Below are 18,484 nucleotides of genomic sequence, written 5' to 3'. Positions count from 1 at the left end.
ATGGTGGGCTCCTTTCAGCTTGGGTATTTGTTATTGACTGTTTCCAGTGAACACAGTAGAAATCTGCAGAGACTGTAAGATACAGAAAGTGAACATGATGCCATGATCTGCATTAAGAAGGGAATTTTAGGCACACAAAAACTATAAACTTCGAGAGTGTAAAGAAGGGAATCCTGCAGAAATGAGTGAAAGCTAGACACTATGGAAAGACGGTTCTAGACTCACTACAACTGCTGGACTAAAAGGAGATAGCTTTAGCATATTTAGGTTGCTAGGGAATTTTTTTCTCTTTCCTTCTGAGTTAATCTTTGATACCTTATTTATAAAGTGACTGGACTGAGGCAATGTTAGAAAGAGCCTCATGTCATGGGGATGATTATTGGTGCCATCTATAAGCAGTAAGCTATCATATCTTAGGCAATTTTGGAAAGGATAAATATGCTCACAAATGTGTTCAGCTGCCTAACTGAATACGGAAGCTGAGTTTGCATGGAAGGAGAAGGTGTGTGACAGCTGTGGTCCTTGACCATGCAGGATATTCTTCAGCTACATGAAGGTCAATTAGTCTCTACTATAATCAGTCCAGCTATATTGGACAAAACTGCAAATGAAAAATGCAGTTAACTAGAATTTTAGGTCATAGTCTGTTTTCTATTTTTTTCCCCCCAAATTTTCATTAGGAAGGTGAGGGAGATGTGAGTCTTATTTAATCTCTACAGATCAGCTTAGCTTCTAGTATGCTGTGTGATTTCAGTTTGCTGGTTATTTTTTTTTTCTTGACATAGGAAGTAGAAATAAGTAGGGGTGACAGAAATGAGAATCTGGAAGTGTGATCCTTGCTCTGTATCTGCCATTTCTTCTGGAAATACAAGCATCTAATTACTATCATTCACCATTCTTGAAGTCCGCATTACAGTCTGACTCTTCCAGGACTTACCACTCTATCACAATACATGTGGAGGTTATGCTGCAGTCAGAAGACTGCAAACAGAGAATATGATACTAGAGACCTAAGGCTCACAGGACTTCATGGATGTTATTGATTGCTATGTCTGGAATGTGGCTGTACGCAGGCCCAAAGTATACATCAGAAATCCCCAAAGTACTTAGAAAACTCAAAGCAATAGGAATTGAATGCATATGAAAAGGAGGATCAATAAGTGGGATATTCTATTTTTCTGAAGTTAGTTGTTAAGAAAAATGCATAAATGTTCACTTAGAGCCTAAGTGAGTTAGAAATAATTTCCAAAGTTTGTTATTGATATTGGAGGTGGAAGCCTGCTTTCCTTTAGCATAGTAAGTAATTACCAGGTGAGTTAATTCTTCAGTTTCTGGTGTGGTGGTCCATTTCAGAACACTCATTAGATGTCCTAACTTCATATTAACAGTTGCACACAACGTTCTTCTCTTAGGCAGTTCTCTTTGATATATAACATTTTTGCTATTCTCAGTCTTTTGGATTCTTCTGCTTATGGTAATCACTTGGACAGTTTTTCTCTTGAATGTAGAAAGCAGCATTCCCATCTCTCTTCTGAAATCAAAAACACATTTGGCGTCTATATGAAAGCTTCTCCTTCCCTAGAAATGTTCTTTATTGTGAAACTAACTAAACGAATGTCAGTCCATGAATGAACTTTCACCACAGCTAATTAGGTGGTAACATTTAAAAATTCTGTGTCTATTTATATATAAAAGCAGTTCTAAAAGCATGCATAAAACTTGCATTAAAATTATAAAAGTTGTGTCCTAATATTTCAGCACAAGATCCAAGTACTTTCTGGTAGGTAATTCAGTACAGCATCTTTGCTGACCCTAGAATGTGTTATAATCCCATATTCATAATAACTTATTATATTTTTCATTTTCTTTCTTGTGCAATGGATTTCCATCCCTGTTTCAGCCTTTTCCATAGGCATGTTCCTATAAATTTGCAGATTGGACTTGACCAACTTAAGAGGCTTCTATCTATGCCTGGGAAGTTTCCGGAACTGCAGAAAAACAGTTAGGATTGCCTTTCTGAGTTCTGGCTTCAATTTGATGCAAAATCAGCCATGGTAGCTTACATTACTTTAAGCAATAAAACTGTCTAAGACAGCTTTTTAAAAAAGCAATTTTTTCTGCTGTGCCAGCTGAGAGAAAGTAGATGTGCATTGTTAATGGCTATTTCCAAACAGATCACATGACTACACTCTTTGGCTTCCCCAGTGCTAATGCTCTTTAGGTGAGTAAAGAGAAGACAGTTATATCTGATGGCCAAAGCTATTCCTGGACTGATTCTCTTTCATCTGCTGATGAATTAATTTAAGTATCTATTTTACTGAAAAAAATAAACTGTGTTAAAATTGCAACTTAAACAACGCTCAAGTTCAGAGCTGATATTTTCTGTACTGCCATAAAACAGTGAAAACTGCCATAGCTAGTAACAAGTTTTCTCAACACCGGCAGCACAAGTTAAATATAAATAAGATTGCATTGTTTCTGGAATCTGAATTAATGAGTTTCCTGTTCTTTCCTGTCTTATTTTCCCCTCCTTAGCCTGTCCCATTGGTTTCTTTAAAGCATCCGTGGGAGATGACCCTTGCCTTCTCTGCCCTGCCCACAGCCACGCTCCACTGCCAGGTTCCATTGAATGTGTGTGTCAGAATCACTACTACCGATCTGCTTCTGACAATTCTGATGCTCCCTGCACTGGTAAGTATTTGAAAGGATTATTTGAAAATAGGAAGAAGGGCAGTTAATGAGAGATAACATGTCTGAATGATTCACGGAAGTTCCAATTCACCACTTCTCATAACCAACTGAAACAGTCCAAAATGTCCCTGGGCTTCCTTCTCTTGGTGACTGTAGACAAGCAGGTAGAAGTGTTCCTACATGCTATTTACAAAGTTGGTACACCAGAGAAACTATGTGTTTAGAATATTGGGATGCTGCAATATCAGATACTTAGAATGAAGATATGCCAGATTTGAAATGACTCATGCAACATTAAATAAGTCTGTTGCAAGTATGCATAAGATGATGAGAGAATAATATGCTAATTCCTCATTACATGCTATGCTCATTTCATACACAGGATAAACATAGTACATTAAAAGAATTAACCAATATTTTCTTTCTGTTATAACTGAAAGTGGCCATCTTTACCGTGTGGAATTCAAATTATATTTATGGAAATGATCAATTTTCTCACTGAGCTATCTATTGGTTATAAATTTTCACAGTTATTGACAAAGGAAGGGCAACTGATGATGTCTACCTGGACTTGCTCAAGGCCTTTGACATCATCCCAGATCACATCCTTATCTCTGAGTTGGAAGACATAGATTTGAAGGCTGGACTATTCATTGGATTAAAAATCAGTCAGATGGTCATAGCCAGAGAGTTGTTCTCAACAACTCCGTGTCCAGGTGGAGGCTGGTGATGTGTGGTGTCCCCCAGTGGTCTGTCATGGGGTTGGTACTCTTTAACATCTTTAGCAGTGACACAGATGATGGAATTGAGTGCACCCTTAGCAAGTTTGCAGGTGACACTAAGCTAACTGGTGTAGTTGACACCACAGAAGGAAGGCATGCTATCCAAAGCAATCTGGACAGGCTTGAAAAGTAGATCCATGAGAACCTAATGAGGTTTGACAACTCCTTACATTTGAGTCAGGGCAATCCCAGATATGTTTACAGACTGAGAGAGGAACTCCTTAAGAGCAGCTCCACAGAGAAAGACTTGGTGGTTCTGATAGACAAAAAGCTGGACATGCCAGCACTGTGCACTTGCAGCCCAGAAGACCAACAGTATTCTGAGCTGCATCAAAAAAGGTGTGGCCAGCTGAGAGAGATTGTACTCCTCTACTATGTCCTTGTAAGGCCCCATCTGGAGTACTGCATCCAGGTATGGGGCACTCAGCATAAGAAGGATCTGGAACCACTGGAAAGGGTCCATAGAAGGGGCCATGAGGATGATCAAAGGGCTGGATGACCTCTGCTATGAAGAAAGGTAAGAGAGTTGGACTTGTTTAGTTTGGAGAAGGCTCGAGGGAGACTTCATTGCAGCCTTCCAGTACTTGAAGAGAGAGTATGAGCAAGAAGGGGAGCGATTTTGTACATGGTCTAATAGTGATAAAACACAGGGGAATGGCTTTAAACTAAAAGAGAGGAAATTTATGTTAGATGTTAGGAAAAAATTCTTTACTCTGAGGATGGTGAACCACTGGGACAGGTTGCCCAGAAAAGTTGTGGATGTTTTATCCCTGGGGGCGTTCAAAGCCAGACTGGATGGGGCCCTGGGCAGACTTATCTAGTGGCTGGCAACCTTCCCCATGGCAGGGGGGTTGGAGCTTGATGATTGCTAAGCTTCACCCTAAGACATTCTTTAATTCTATAGTTATGAACGTTAATAGATCAAGAAAGTAATTAACTCCAGAAAAGGAATTCGAGTTGGTGATGAGTCCTCAACAGTCTAGTTTAAATAACACATCAAGAATCACTCATGAATTTTGTGGCAGTGATGGAAGTAATTCGTGTCCCAGAGCAACTTACAGTTTCTCTATGGCTATGAAGTTAAACACTCAGAAATTAGGAAATGTGTTTTGTTTTGTTTTTCTGTAATCTCTTGCTATATATACTGCACAGACGCTATCAGCAACAACATCAAGCAATTTTTACTTCACAGAGATTTATTTCCTGAGCAATTGTCTACCCTTTGCATTGGCTGCAATAAGAATCCTCAAGGAAAACTAGTACGTGATTATACTATTGAATACTATATCATAAAACAAGTACAATACAAATACATTACAGATACAAAGTGGCAAAGTTAACAAAATCGAATTTAGTTCTTATATTTCTTGACATTCTGATCCTTCATCTTACCTCTAATATGTTTTAACCAGTCTTCTGCATGCAATTTTTCGGCATTTTTATTTTGTTCGTAACACTGGAAGTGAATCCTCTAGATACATGTATCTACAGAGTATGTTCAAATGCTCCAGCACTGAACAAGACTGTAGATTGAGAGATTCCCCACAGAAACCTCATCCATGCTGTTATAATAAATAATACAATCCTTTAAATTAATCAAGAGCAAATAGACAAAAGACTATCAGCAAGTATCTATGAAACCTATAGGTAGATAATAGAAGAATAGTGAGAATGAGAATTCTTGGGTTTTGTTCAAGCCTTCTGGAAGGATGTGTTCTGTAATTCTTTTTTCCCTTACCCCTCCCTGTTACTGAGCTCAGCCACTCTGTCCCTGCCTTTCCTGTCTCCATGTCCAGATTTAGCAGTGCAACTCTGCTTCTTATCTTTACTTTTCTGACAGCTTTGTCTAGCTTTCAGTGTCTTGTCCCATTCTTATCCCCACGCTGTTTTCTCATTCTCTACATTTTATACCTTCACTTTACTGCCTCTAACAGGACAAGTGGTGTGTTGTACTTGAACCCAGCAGATGGCTGAGCACGACACAGTCATTCACTCACTCCCCCTACTTCCCAGTGGGATAGGAAAGAGAATTGAGAAAAGCAAAGTAGAACTTGTGGGTTGAGATAAAGCTATTTTCTAAGACAGAGAAAAGGAAAAGAAAAATAATTATGACATATAAAAAAATATATATACAAATATATAATATGCATGTATGTATGTAACGTGTGATGCACGAGCAATTGCTCAGCACCCCACATCCAATGCCCAGCTATCCCCAAACAGGGGAAGAAAGCTAGATGAACTTCCACCCTCTTCAAAACTCATTCGGCTTGATGTCATATGGTATAGAATATATCTCTGGCCACTTTAAGTCAGCCGTCTTAATTCTGCTCCCTCCCAGTTCGTTGGGCCCTTCACTGAGAATGGCCCTGGCTCTGTACACCATTTTTAGCAGGCAGCTATAATCTTCAGCATGTTAATCTACATTGTTTTTCTCCTATAAACAAAATATAGCATACCAGACACTGAAGAAAACAATTTCATCTCAGATGAAACTAAGATAATATCCACCCTTTATCCCATAACATTTACATCATGCTCAGGTGTCACAACTTCTACACATCCTAACAAATCCTATTGTCTATGGGCCTTTAATGTAAATTGTCTATGGTATTCATTGTAGTTCATAACTTTGGGCTTCATCTGTTATAACAGTCCTCAGTGTGGGAAGGATGATTCACAGTGTTGAATTCCTGCATCCAGAAACTAATTCTGGTTCCACTGAAGTTTTTTTGTTCTTTAACCTGGGAAATTCTTTTTGTACTACTGTTAAAAATTCTTATAATAGCCGTAATAAAATGGCATGCAGCATTATGTAGTAATTTAACATCATACAAATTAAATTATTGGCTGTTCTCACCCAGCATCAAATCACCTTTAGGTACACAATGGACATTCCCATCCTTCCACATTACCCACAATGTGTACCCAGGTCCTTGAACAAAAGCAATCTCATGAATAGGCTTGCCTTTGCCCAAGGCAAGAATAACCCAGGCTGTCTTGCCCCACATGGAAAACGTGTAGATATGTGCATCACTGGCATTTTATCCCCTTCTGCAGTATGTAGGAGGTTTGATTGGGCAGGACTAGCTCAACTGGCAGATCCCTGAATGTTGATTAGCCAAGTAGCTTTTGCTAAATGTGTGTCCCAGTGTTTGTATGTCCCAGTGTTGTCAATGTATTGCAGGTGTTCAGGAGCTGTCCTAATTCTGTTCCCTCCCAGCTCCTTTGGCCCTTTGCTGTGAATGGTCTTGGCTTGGTACAACACTGCTTAATAGGCAACTATAAACATTGGTATATTTTCAACATTTTTTTTTCTCCTAGAACCAAAGCATGGCATCATATCAGGCCAGGCACTGAAAAAAAACAATTCCGTCCCAGATGAAAAACTACAACATGGTGGAGGCAAAGAATGGGCTGTTTTTAATGCTGTCAGAATGCCATCCTGCTGCAGCAGGAATAATTGTAGGGCAAGTGCTGTTCAGCTGTTGCAATATATGGAGCAGGCAAACTAAAATGTGAGAGAATTCAGAGGTATTAGGTGCCAAAGGAGAGATCTAGAGGTCTCGGTGGAGACAAGTCTTCACTAAGCTTGTATAAAATTTAGCATTTCAAAGGTTCAAAACTTTGCTAAACACTGGATGTTCTTTTGGGGAAAAATATAAGTCATACCCTTGATACAAGTACCTTTCCAGTCAATTTTGTATCCCTAAAATATGATCATGTAGTTACTCCCTTTGTATATAAATGTATGTCTGATACAGCAAAGAGCACATTTTTCTTAATCTTATCCAGAGAAACATCTAGAAAAGAGTAAGAATGAGAAGAAAAAGCATCTTAATTTTTAATCTTCCAATTTTTTCCCTACTTTACTGTCTTATTCCTTCCCCAGCCTCTTTCCCATTCTTTCGTAAAATTTTTGTCTTTCATACTGTCTTCTAGGCATTCCCTCTGCTCCCCGTGACCTCAGCTACGAAATTGTTGGATCCAGCGTGCTCCTGACCTGGCGCCTCCCCAAGGACTTGGGTGGCCGCAAGGATGTTTTCTTCAATGTCATCTGCAAAGAATGCCCAACAAGGTCAGCAGGGACATGTATGCGCTGTGGGGACAATGTACAATTTGAACCACGCCAAGTGGGCCTGACAGAAAGTCGTGTTCAAGTCTCCAACCTATTGGCCCGTGTGCAGTACACTTTTGAGATCCAGGCTGTCAATTTGGTGACTGAGTTGAGTTCAGAAGCACCCCAGTATGCTACCATCAACGTTAGCACCAGCCAGTCAGGTGAGAAGCCTCCTGCATCTGAGTCACAAAATTTCTATGTCTGTCTCTCATTTGATTTGCTTCAATGGAGCTGAAGCTTTTTTTTTCGCCCTTTTTTATCTTGCTCTATCAATTGCTTGATTTCACCTCTGTCTTTCTATTTCCTGATATCTCTTGAATGGCTTTTTTTTTCTTCCCCTTTTGAAAAAACAAAAACAAGCAAACAAAAAAAAGTTTATTAGTTGATGTTCTTGTACATGGTGAGTAGATGTTGAGGACAAACTGCCCTGGAGTATATAGCAGTGGGAAATGTAGCTCCATGGGTCAGACAAAGCATTTTGCTTTGTCTGCTGCTAGGGTTTGATAAGAATTTTGTGAGCATCAGCTTCCCACAGCAGCTCTCAGAAAGCATTTCTTTTTTTTTTTTTCATTCACTTTGTCTATTTCCTATTTTTATCATAGAATCCATTCTAAAATAAAATTCCATTTTATCATAGAATTGTTAGTGTTAGGATAGATGTTTAGATGTCATCTAGTTCAACTCCCCTGCAGTGAACAGGGACATACACAGCTAAAACAAGTTGCCCAGAGCTTGATCCAGCCTCACCTTGAATGTCTCCAGGGATGGGCATCAGCCACATCTTCAGGCAATGTGTTCCATTGCCTCACTACACTCACTGTAAAAGATTTTTTCCTTATATCCAACCTAAATCTATCCTCTTTGAGTTTGAGACCATTTTCCCTTGTTATGTCACCAGACACCCTGATAAAGAGCCTGTCCCCTTCTTTCCTGTAGGTCCTCTTTAAATATTGAAAGGCTGCTATCACCTCAGAGCTGTCTACTCTCCATGCTGAACAGCCACAGCTCTCAGCCTGTCCTCGTAGAAGTGTTCAATCCCTTATCTTCTTATACTTCAATGATGTACATTCATATACATAACTAGAATTTTTCACCTCTTCAATTTTAATTTCAAAGTTACTGTTTTTCCACCCTTTATTGTTCCAGTACATCAACTTCCAATCCCCTCATTTCAGTTCCTATCTGGATGCACTTTAACAAATAGTATTGAGTGTTTTGTCAGATCTATTCACCTTTTGCCTTATTGCTTAATAAAGTAAGAAGGTAGAAAATAGAGAAAGATGTTATGTAAATATAAAGAGTACCGATAGGCACTGTATAACAGTATAACAGGTCATAACAGAAAGAATGTACAGAATTACATTTACTAATCACCTACATATAATGAATATGAAAATCACAGTTTTTACTGTTCTTGGGGAAGCGTTAAACTGAATTTTGACAAAACATCCAGAAGCAGAGTCACCATTGCTAATTGCTGCACTCCATTATTTATGCATCTTGTTTTTACTGGTACTTTGCTCTTACCTTTTTATCCTTGTTTTGATAAATGATTTTGGAATGTTACTCTCTTGTTAGTAAGGAACAGACTTTTTTTGCCTTTTACCATGATAGAACTTTTAAAATATCTTACATTTTTCACAAAGCTGTTGTGATCCTTGTAGCTAGGATCTAAACTAGAGAGATGACTAGGAACTAATTATACTTCATGATAATCACTAAAATATAAATGATTTGTGTGGGCAGTCAGAGAAGAAAAAAAAAAAGAGGTGAAAGTGTTGAAGAGGAAGTCAAGTTGATGTATAGAGAAGTTGCATATCTGAAAGAAGAAAGAACAGTGAATTCTGTATTTCTGTGAATATCCTACACAAGGACTTAATTACAGAAGCAGCTGGAGAGAGCGTGCATACAATTCTGCTAAGTGTTAGCAATAAGAGATTGATTGGGCATGTATTGTTCTTTATAAGCATGTATAAGCAGGAATGGAGAGGAACTGTACACAGCTTGGTTGAGAAGGTATGGAGAGGAGTAATATGATAAGAAAGAGAATGAGGGGGAACAATTTAAACTGAGCAACATAAAATGTCTGTAAACATTTAGAGATGTGTAAGCGTTAAACTAAAATAAAACCAATTGGATTTCACACTGTAGTTGCAGGAACCACTGGGGTAAAAAAAAATCAGTAAAGCTCAAAAAGAAAAAAGTGATGCAGGATATAAAGTTGGTTAAATCACGTCTTTTGATTTCAGCTTCTTCTGTGCCTTCAAAAGGAAGGGAACACACATACAACCCAAGCAACTTCCTACTTTTAGCAAATGCCACACATTAGTTTAGCTTACTATAGTTATTGTTATTTTAATAATTATTATTATATGGCAAAGATGGATATTTCAGATTGTTCCGTTCTTAAAAAAATAAGGAGGGGACAGGAAAACATGAAGAGCAGAAAAATCTAAATTGGAGAAAGATGAGCTGTCTGAATGAACGGACATATCATAAATTTGGTTTCCATTGAATTAAAAGTGACAAAAGAAATACCCTTCAGTACTGATAGCTTCTGAATATTCTGCTTATTCATGCATTAGAGTTTTCTGACTTCCTTGATGCAAAAAATACTCCTCCCCACACTGACTCTTTATTAAAGATGTCATAAGTGGTATTCTGTCGTGGCACAGTTCTACTTTTTTTTCTCCTTCCCCCCCCATTTGCTCTTCATCTTTGTCTCCAAAACACTGTTCATCTAAGGGTGTACTTATCCCTTACAGTCTGATAACCCTAATTCAAAGTATGGTAGGATCCTTTATTTACACAATCACATTTTAAATGATAGCATGATTATGATATTCTTACCCTTCAGTGACTGTTTTTAGAGATAGAATAAGAAGGACTAGCATAGAGAAACTTTCTTTAATATTAGACGTAACTTTTTTAATAAGAATTAATCTCTTACAGCAAAAAACATTTGAAACCTTTTTGGATGGTAATAATGTGATATAAAATGAGGCATTATCTGACACTGAGGCAAAGCACCAGGAGGAAGAACTGTCCCAGAGGAGAGACAAGAGAAAAGGGAATTGCTTTCAGCTTGGATCTGAAGTGATAAGGGTGAATAGCTAAAGAAGTATTGGGATATGTAGAAGGATGTTAGGAGGCCATTCCAGATAGCTTGAATTGCATGAAGAAAGGTTACTATTTAATGTTAACATGATTATTCTTCTTCAGACAGGAGAGAGCCTGGCACAGAGTGAACACAGAACTTAAAAACCAATCACTATATTATTGGAAAAAAAATAATAATCTGATTAAAATTTTAGTGATTATTTTAACAGTGTTTCTTCTCATGCCTCAGGGCAGAAGTCAGGCTTTCATTTTAGGGGCACTGAAAAAACTCTCTGTGCACAGCTGTAAACTGCCTATCCATTATTTCTTTTTCCTACCTTCCACTGAGGCATGAAATAATATCGGTTGCTTGAGTTATAAGTCAGAACTTACTCATTCTGAAACTTGTTGCATTCCTAGTCAGTAGAGAAAAAGACAGAAGAGATGCAAATTTTGGAGCAAGTCCCTGCAGAGTTTTAAAAGCAAGAAGAATTTTTTTGCTGAATCCAGATATTGTGTTAGCTAACAGAGGACAAAGGTAATGTGACCAGATTGCTTTGTACCTGTGGAAAGATATCTAGCAGCCTTATGCATCAGCTGGTTAAGAGCAGTGAAACCTGGCAATATCAAAGAAGCACAGAAATGCAGAAATAAAAGCTGGAGAGGCTGAAGGCTTGTGTAGGAGGTCGGGTGAAAACAATGATAGTTATGGGTAATACCAGGAAATTTCAAAGGACTTGATAAAAGATTTTCAAGTGGAAAGGAAGAAAGTCTTAAATTCCAAGTATGATCTGAGTTTAAAAAGGCAAATGAATGAGTCAGTCAGGAAAATTTTCTTGAAGATGTTTGCTCTTTCAAAAAGAAATGGAAGTGTCCCATAGACAAAAAATATATATTACTGTGTTTTGCCAGGCTGAAACGAGCAGCTAAAGCAGATGGAATGTGAGCTGATTTTTCATCATCCATCGAATAAATTACACTAATTTCCAAAGTAACAAGCTGCTTACTTATCACTTTAATTGCCAACTCCAGTCACTCAGCAGAGATCCCTAAGAATTTAACAAGTTTTCTTCTCGTATAGCAACATCAAAAGTACTCTTGAAGTTTAACTTTTCCCTTAGCAACATATGTCAACTTTGTTGTCTCCAGTGGATCTGCTCAGGTGTGGTGGGATCTGAAAAATTGTTCTGGTCACTCCAGAGGAAGAAATTGTTTCAGTTTCTTCTCTCTAACATGCGCTGCTTCTGCAGCATAAGCGGAGGATGAATTTGCTCCTTTCATATTTCAGATTTCAACAACTCTTTCAATAAAGACAGAAGCTTTCTGAAAAAAATAGAACATCCAAATGTCACCCATCACCTTGTGATCCAAGGGAAAATTCATTGTATATTAGGCGTAAGTGGAACCCATTCACAAAAAGTAGTAATAATAGAAGTAAGAATAGAGAAAATAACAAATTTGCCTTTGAAAAGCACTTATCATACATAGCAATTACAGGACAAATTTATGTCAGAATACAGCCCAAGATACTTTTACAGGATTTCCTAAAAAAAAAAATAAGGGTCAGAACTCAACTAAAGCCTATGGAAAAGATGTAGGGCATTGCCAAAAGGAAGAGAAGCTGTTAAAGATGGAAGAAAGTGATTTCCGTGTGGTAGTCAGACAGATATGTGGATGGTGTGACAAAGAAAGCTAGGGTTTAAGACCAAAATACCTGAAGAGGTAAAGAAGTAGAAGTATGAGAATGTGAGAATGTGAGCTTGAAAAAGGCATAGGTGAGGGTGATCAAAATGTGAAACCTAGTGGTCAAAACAAAATTAAAAAGAGTGGTTGCCTAAAGAAGCTTCTAGAAGCCTCTGAAGTGACAGGAAAGGCGAAGAAAAGACATAATAACTAGAAAAGAATCACAGGTCTTGATGGGATTTAATTTGAATCACCTGTGAATCAGTGATCTGAACTCCTGTGGTGATCCATGGAGGTATAAACAGTAGAACTGAGTGATTCAATTGACTGCACAGTATCACAGAATTGATGAGATTGGACAGTCATGTCCAACCCATGGCCCACAGGCCTCATGAGGCCTGGCTGAACCTGTCCTGCAGCCCCTACCCTGTCCCATGCCATCCTGCCAGCAGGTATATCGTGCAAAGTGGCTGGGTTTAGCCCCAGATACACACCCATCACTAAGCAAGAATCAAACAACACAAAATGCGCTCCAGTGGTAGAATCCCTGAACTGCTTGGAGATCTCTTGATATGAACTGGTTTTTATTCTACAAGTCTTAGAAAATTGAGATTGTTTTTATTTTTATTATTTCTATAATAACTGCATACCTCTGACCTTATGTCTGGATTTTTTAATGCAATAACTAAGTTTTGTGAATCTTCCTCAGTGATACAGTCTCTCCTAGGAAATAAAGACATCCTGATTTCTGTTTCCCAAAAAGGTTTGTGTATCCGGCCTACAGGCAGGTAGTATTTGAGCATACTCTGTAGTGGTAGTGATAGATAAAGAATCTCTTCTTAAAACCTTTTATCGTTGTGTCTTCAGTGTAACTTGATAAAAAAGTGAATCATAGAATCATAGAATTACTCAGGTTGGAAGGGACCTCAAGGATCATCAAGTCCAACCGCAGTCTAACCATAGTATCCTAACTCTAACAACCCTCTACTAAATGATATGTTTCATTAACTCTTTATTGGTGAATTGCATACACATGAAGCTAAAGAATAAGTGATGATGATGATCAGTATTCTTTGATCTTTGCAGAATTCCCACTTGCTGCTCATCAAATGTTTCAGTTCTCCCAAGGTCTTGTTCTCTTTCTTGGCAATTGCAAGCCCAGCTGTGTGGCATCTTAGGCTGATAGAAAAGGAAATACTGTGGGATCCTAGTACATCTTGTAAAAAAAACTTGGGTTGTGTGACTCCTCAGTCTATTCATGAAGATTAGTTGGTAGCAAGGTATATTGATCCAAGATGAGATCTACTTTTTGTCCACTTCCTAAATCTAGTGAACATAGATGTTTGTTGTTTTTTTTTTTTTCCCACAAAGGGGTTTTGAATCAGTATGTTCCTCTTGAGTAACTCTGGAGAAGCAGAACCAAAGAAAAGGTGTCCCCCTTTCCTGGAGAAGCAGAACCAAGGAAGAGGTGTCCCCCTTTCCTTCACATTCTTTCTTTGCCCAATCCACTTATTTAGATACAATTTTAGGCTTGCAGACTCGTGTTGCTGATCTGACCAGATACTACTATCAAGGACATCAGAATTATAAAAGAGCAGAAACCTGTCAAAAACTAGTAACTCAGAGAATGTAACATTTTCATGGTACTCTAAATTCAATCCACCATTGTGTGCTAGCAGGAAAAATATTATCCTTATATGTAGAAAAATTGCAGCCAACATCCAACAAAAAATAGAATCTAAGTGCTGTATTCACCTAGCGGTTAGACTACTTAACACGTTTCATTAGGTGTTACATGTGATACTTGTGCAAGAATTTGCTATTTTATAAATATTTTAAGAAATATAAAAAACAGTCTATTTACAAACTTTCTTAAAATATGCAGGCCTCATATCTCACAATACGCTGTTTGCATTCAGTGAATAGTTAGTGAAGCTACAAAGTGCTTCACTGTATACGTGAAAGAAGCTTTGAAACCAGTATTCTGTTACACAGATTGTTGAAGATCAGAATGCATACAAAGGAAAACATGCTTTTAGCGCTTTGGTGGCACAAGAGGCAAGGTAGCATAGGTGTTTTCTTACGATAGGAAACTTTGAACTTTGTATTCCCTAATTTGCTAACACTGGGAAAAGAACTTTGTTAGCAAGCTTCTGACAGTAAATGCGTACTTATTTTACACTGATCCATTCATGTTTCATATCACCTTTGCATTTATATGAGGTGTTTCAAAGGAGAAATCTAGAAAACTCTTTTACTTGAAATGTGGGAAAGCTCTCTGGCTGTGTTTAATATGTTGACCTTAAATAAGAGAGAAACTTGAACATCAAAATCTGAACTCAGAGTGCTGGTCAGAATTCCATTCAAACTGGACCACAGGGATACTGGGAGTCTTAAATACAACAGTTGTTTTGTTATCTGGATTACAGTCTTGTTAAGGGTTGGTCTGAGATTTAGGAGCTAATCTGAACAATAGGCTGCAGATGAGGCTATGAAAATGAGATGCTTTCATTCTCTATGATCTGCAACTGATCTGGGACCACTGAATAGAGGAAAACTTCAAAGTCTGTTCCTTAACTCATCTGTATCCTCCAGTGTCAGTCTTCTAGTTTGCAACAGTGATGTGGAAGTGAGAGAACTCTGTTATTTTGGGAGCCCATAGTTAGTATTTTGTTTTGGTTTTGTTTTGTTTTTCCCCAGGCAAAGAATTATGTTGTAGGGGAGAAGCTTTAGAGAGTAGTGTGCTCTCCTTTTGCTCTTATCATATTGTATGTCCAAGCATGACCCTAGAGCAAGGAAGTACACTCTGTCAGTATACTTTCATTTTGCATGTAAAAATTTAAAGTTTGAAGCCCAGAATAATTCTAGCTACAGTATATATATATATATATTTTCAGAACTCCTGTGCACGATCAGTTAGATGTGGGTTTCTTCATTGTCTGTCCCAATTTTCAGTGACTATATCTCTACTCCCAGTAGAGTAAAATTATACTTGGTTTTCTTCTGGTTATTTTACAAAGTAAAAAGGGAAATTAAGGGAGGGAGTGACCTAACCTTTTAATTTTTCATAACAAATATTCAATAGGACCTTGTTAAACTTTTCACTTTGCAATCACTCCTTCTCTCTTTTATTCCAGTGCCCTCCTCAATCCCTATGATACATCAGGTGAGTCGTGCTACCAGTAGCATCACACTGTCTTGGCCTCAACCAGACCAGCCCAATGGGGTTATCCTGGATTACCAGCTACGGTACTTTGACAAGGTGAGAAGAGAGTGATGCAGTGCAGATTGCTGTATAGCTATTATGCAGAAGAAAATGGGGAAGTCTTCTGTCTGGAAGATTCACCCTTGGATCAGGTTGGATGAGGCTGAGAAAAATGATACAATTATGAAGGAAGATCAAACTGTAGTAAGCACCAAAGTTTGTAATATATGCTTCATCTAACATCTGTCCATCTGCATTTCCCAGCTTGGAACCATCTAGAGATGATGTTAAAAAGGGAAAAGATGTTTGTAGCTAAGGTAAAAAGCGGTGAGTGAAATAACTGAATAAATTTAGCATCATCTGATACAGGAAACAGTGGAAGAAGCTCAAGTTTCCAAATGTCTGTATTGGAAATGGACTCACTGCAACTATCCTGTTGCCTGGATGGACACCTCTAAGAAATTCTGGCAAAAAGAATGCTCTCTTTCATTTACTAGCTGGCAGATCCCAGTTACATGTTTATGTGCTGAAATGACAGGGTGACACATACAAAGTCATTCTCCATTCACTTCTTTCACAACTCCTAATCTTGAGGGGAAGAGGTCCATAGGGCTGTTCAGACAAGTTGCCATTCTCTCTTACTTAAATATGTGCAGAATTCTGTAGGGCTACTGTTTCTTCTAGCAGCAAAGGGGCCTGCTGTTTGTAACAACCTGCCTGTTAGCTTCTTGGGTATATTCTCACTCAGAATTCTCCAATGAGAATCACATGAGTCACAGAATATCCTGAGTTGGAAAAGATTCACAAGGGCCACTGAGAGCTTTGTCGGGAACCTGGACATAATGGAATGAAAAGTAGCCATGAGAATCAGCATTGATGTTGGGAGGCTCTGTAACAAATTCAAAAAATATTACACCCACATGGAAACTATTATTCCTTGATATGAAGAGCCAGCCATATTGGCAAAAGTCTCTTACTTTTTTGGTTCACTGACATTCACAGGCAGAAGATGAAGATAATTCATTTACTTTGACTAGTGAAACTAACATGGCCACTATATTAAATCTGAGTCCAGGCAAGATCTATGTCTTCCAAGTACGAGCTAGAACAGCAGTAGGTTATGGTCCATACAGTGGAAAGATGTATTTCCAGACTTTAATGGGAGGTAAGTGCTACCATTCTGTATTCACATCTGCACATCCCCATCTTTTATTTGTGTGTCACTCTTTTAATTAGCTTATCCTTTGGAGAATGCTACAAGACACTGCTACTCAACTTGTGCTTGTATATTGCAATTTGCATATGCCGATTGTTTTTACTCTGAGAAAATTCATGTTGTCAGAGCATGTTGTTTGCACTCCCTTAGCTTTGACTACCTTCCTATTATCCTTTCCTACTCCTTGATTTCATATACCTTTCAGCAGGAGCAGTGTGTGTCTCTTTAGGAACATAGCACAATATGCCATTGTTTGGTCTCCACTTGCGACAGGACATCTTACTTCTGAATGCTCTGTGAAAGTCTTAAGACAAGTGGGACAAAGGACATATACACAGAACCTTACCTTCTAGCAGTATTCCCATCCACTCATGCAGAGAGTAATGTACTGCATTGTGATGCCTTTTACTCTTGATCAAAGGTACATGTGTCTACAAGCTAAAATAATAGTATGAAATGGGATCAAAGCCCAGATTTAGAGCCAGGCAATACTTAAATGGCTAGACAGCTGTCGGTGAACTAGGGAAAGGAAGAATGAACTGGGAGGGAGTACTGGCTTTCAAAAATAGGAAGGAAAGCACTGGAGCAGCACAGCTGAAGGAGTAAAAGGATAACTGAGGCAAGCATTTGCTAAATGATCAGGTTTAGCCTGGGAGGTAGAAAGCTGATACAGATAGAATTATGGCTGAAATCTAGATGAGCAGATGGGAAACTCTAATTGTACTTGTTCTGTACATTTGCACGTGTGTGTATTTTTTTCTAGGAGAGCACTCGGAGACGGCACAGGATCGACTGCCACTTATTGTGGGCTCAGCACTTGGTGGTCTAGCCTTTTTGGTAATTGCTGCCATTGCCATTCTTGCCATCATCTTTAAGAGGTGAATTCTTTGACTTGCTTATGTCCCAGTACCTGCACCATCAACAGTGAAACTTTCTTACCCCTGCTACATAACACAATCCCCAGAACAGCTGCCTGATCTACAGTTAGCTGTAGCCAGTTTGCTGAAGGATAAAAGCTGTACATCCCAGATCATTCCACGGAATACAGATTCATAAAACATAGGGTAAAGAAAGCAAATACCACTTTCAATTTTGGAAAGGAAAAAAATGTTAACTCAATGTAGAGATAGTCTGATATGGTAAAAGACCAGGACAGGAATCTTAAAAAGGAAGAAAAGTGAGGGTTGCTGGAAGAGCTGTGTAGAGGTATAAAAGTAAACAGTGTAGGAGGGCTAAAGAAAAAAACAGTCATCACCTGCTCCTTCAATGTAAACATTTAAACTTAATTCCCTAGACTGTCAGTAATTAATTCGTGGATCTTTTCTCCACTCTGCCACTGCACAAAATGAACTTTTTAACTTACTTTGTTGAACTATAGAACTATGTAAATAATTTATCTTTAGAAAGTGACACCTAGTTTTAGCTCTTTTTTTTTCTGTTGTTGTTCTCTTCCTTTTTTTTTTTCATCACTGTGTATTCACTTTTAATATTTTTATTTCTGGGAAGAAAAGAATCAAATATTGGTATATTTACAATGTTGTGTCCTTTTGCAGATTTGAACTCTTAAAATACAATTTCTTGTTACAGATGGAAATGTGGCATTATGTGTGCAAGTCAATAAAGTGTGTATTTTTCTTAAAAAAAAAAATCCAAACCCAGAGTAAATTAATATTACCAAATCTGAGTAG

General features: G+C 38.2%; 1 protein-coding gene across 2 annotated transcripts in view; it reads left to right on the top strand.

The window, feature by feature from the left end:
- LOC104909217 (ephrin type-B receptor 5) overlaps window positions 1–18,209 on the top strand; it is a 43,717-nt gene extending 25,508 nt beyond the window's left edge. Inside the window, exons 5-9 of one of the 2 annotated variants that reach the window (XM_010717471.3) lie at window positions 2,536–2,691; window positions 7,416–7,754; window positions 15,513–15,637; window positions 16,583–16,745; window positions 17,560–18,209. In XM_010717471.3, coding sequence (XP_010715773.1) covers window positions 2,536–2,691; window positions 7,416–7,754; window positions 15,513–15,637; window positions 16,583–16,745; window positions 17,560–17,678 — 902 coding nt within the window. In that variant the 3' untranslated portion in view covers window positions 17,679–18,209. The remainder of the gene's footprint in view (window positions 1–2,535; window positions 2,692–7,415; window positions 7,755–15,512; window positions 15,638–16,582; window positions 16,746–17,559) is intronic. The other variant, XM_010717465.3, reaches the window with a different exon arrangement.
- The last annotated feature ends 275 nt before the right edge of the window (window positions 18,210–18,484 follow it).

This window comes from Meleagris gallopavo, chromosome 1 (genome assembly GCF_000146605.3).
Source record: "Meleagris gallopavo isolate NT-WF06-2002-E0010 breed Aviagen turkey brand Nicholas breeding stock chromosome 1, Turkey_5.1, whole genome shotgun sequence".
NCBI classification, from domain to species: domain Eukaryota; kingdom Metazoa; phylum Chordata; class Aves; order Galliformes; family Phasianidae; genus Meleagris; species Meleagris gallopavo.
The sequence above is the reverse complement of the archived record's forward strand: the minus strand, read 5'-3'. Positions and strand labels throughout refer to the sequence as shown.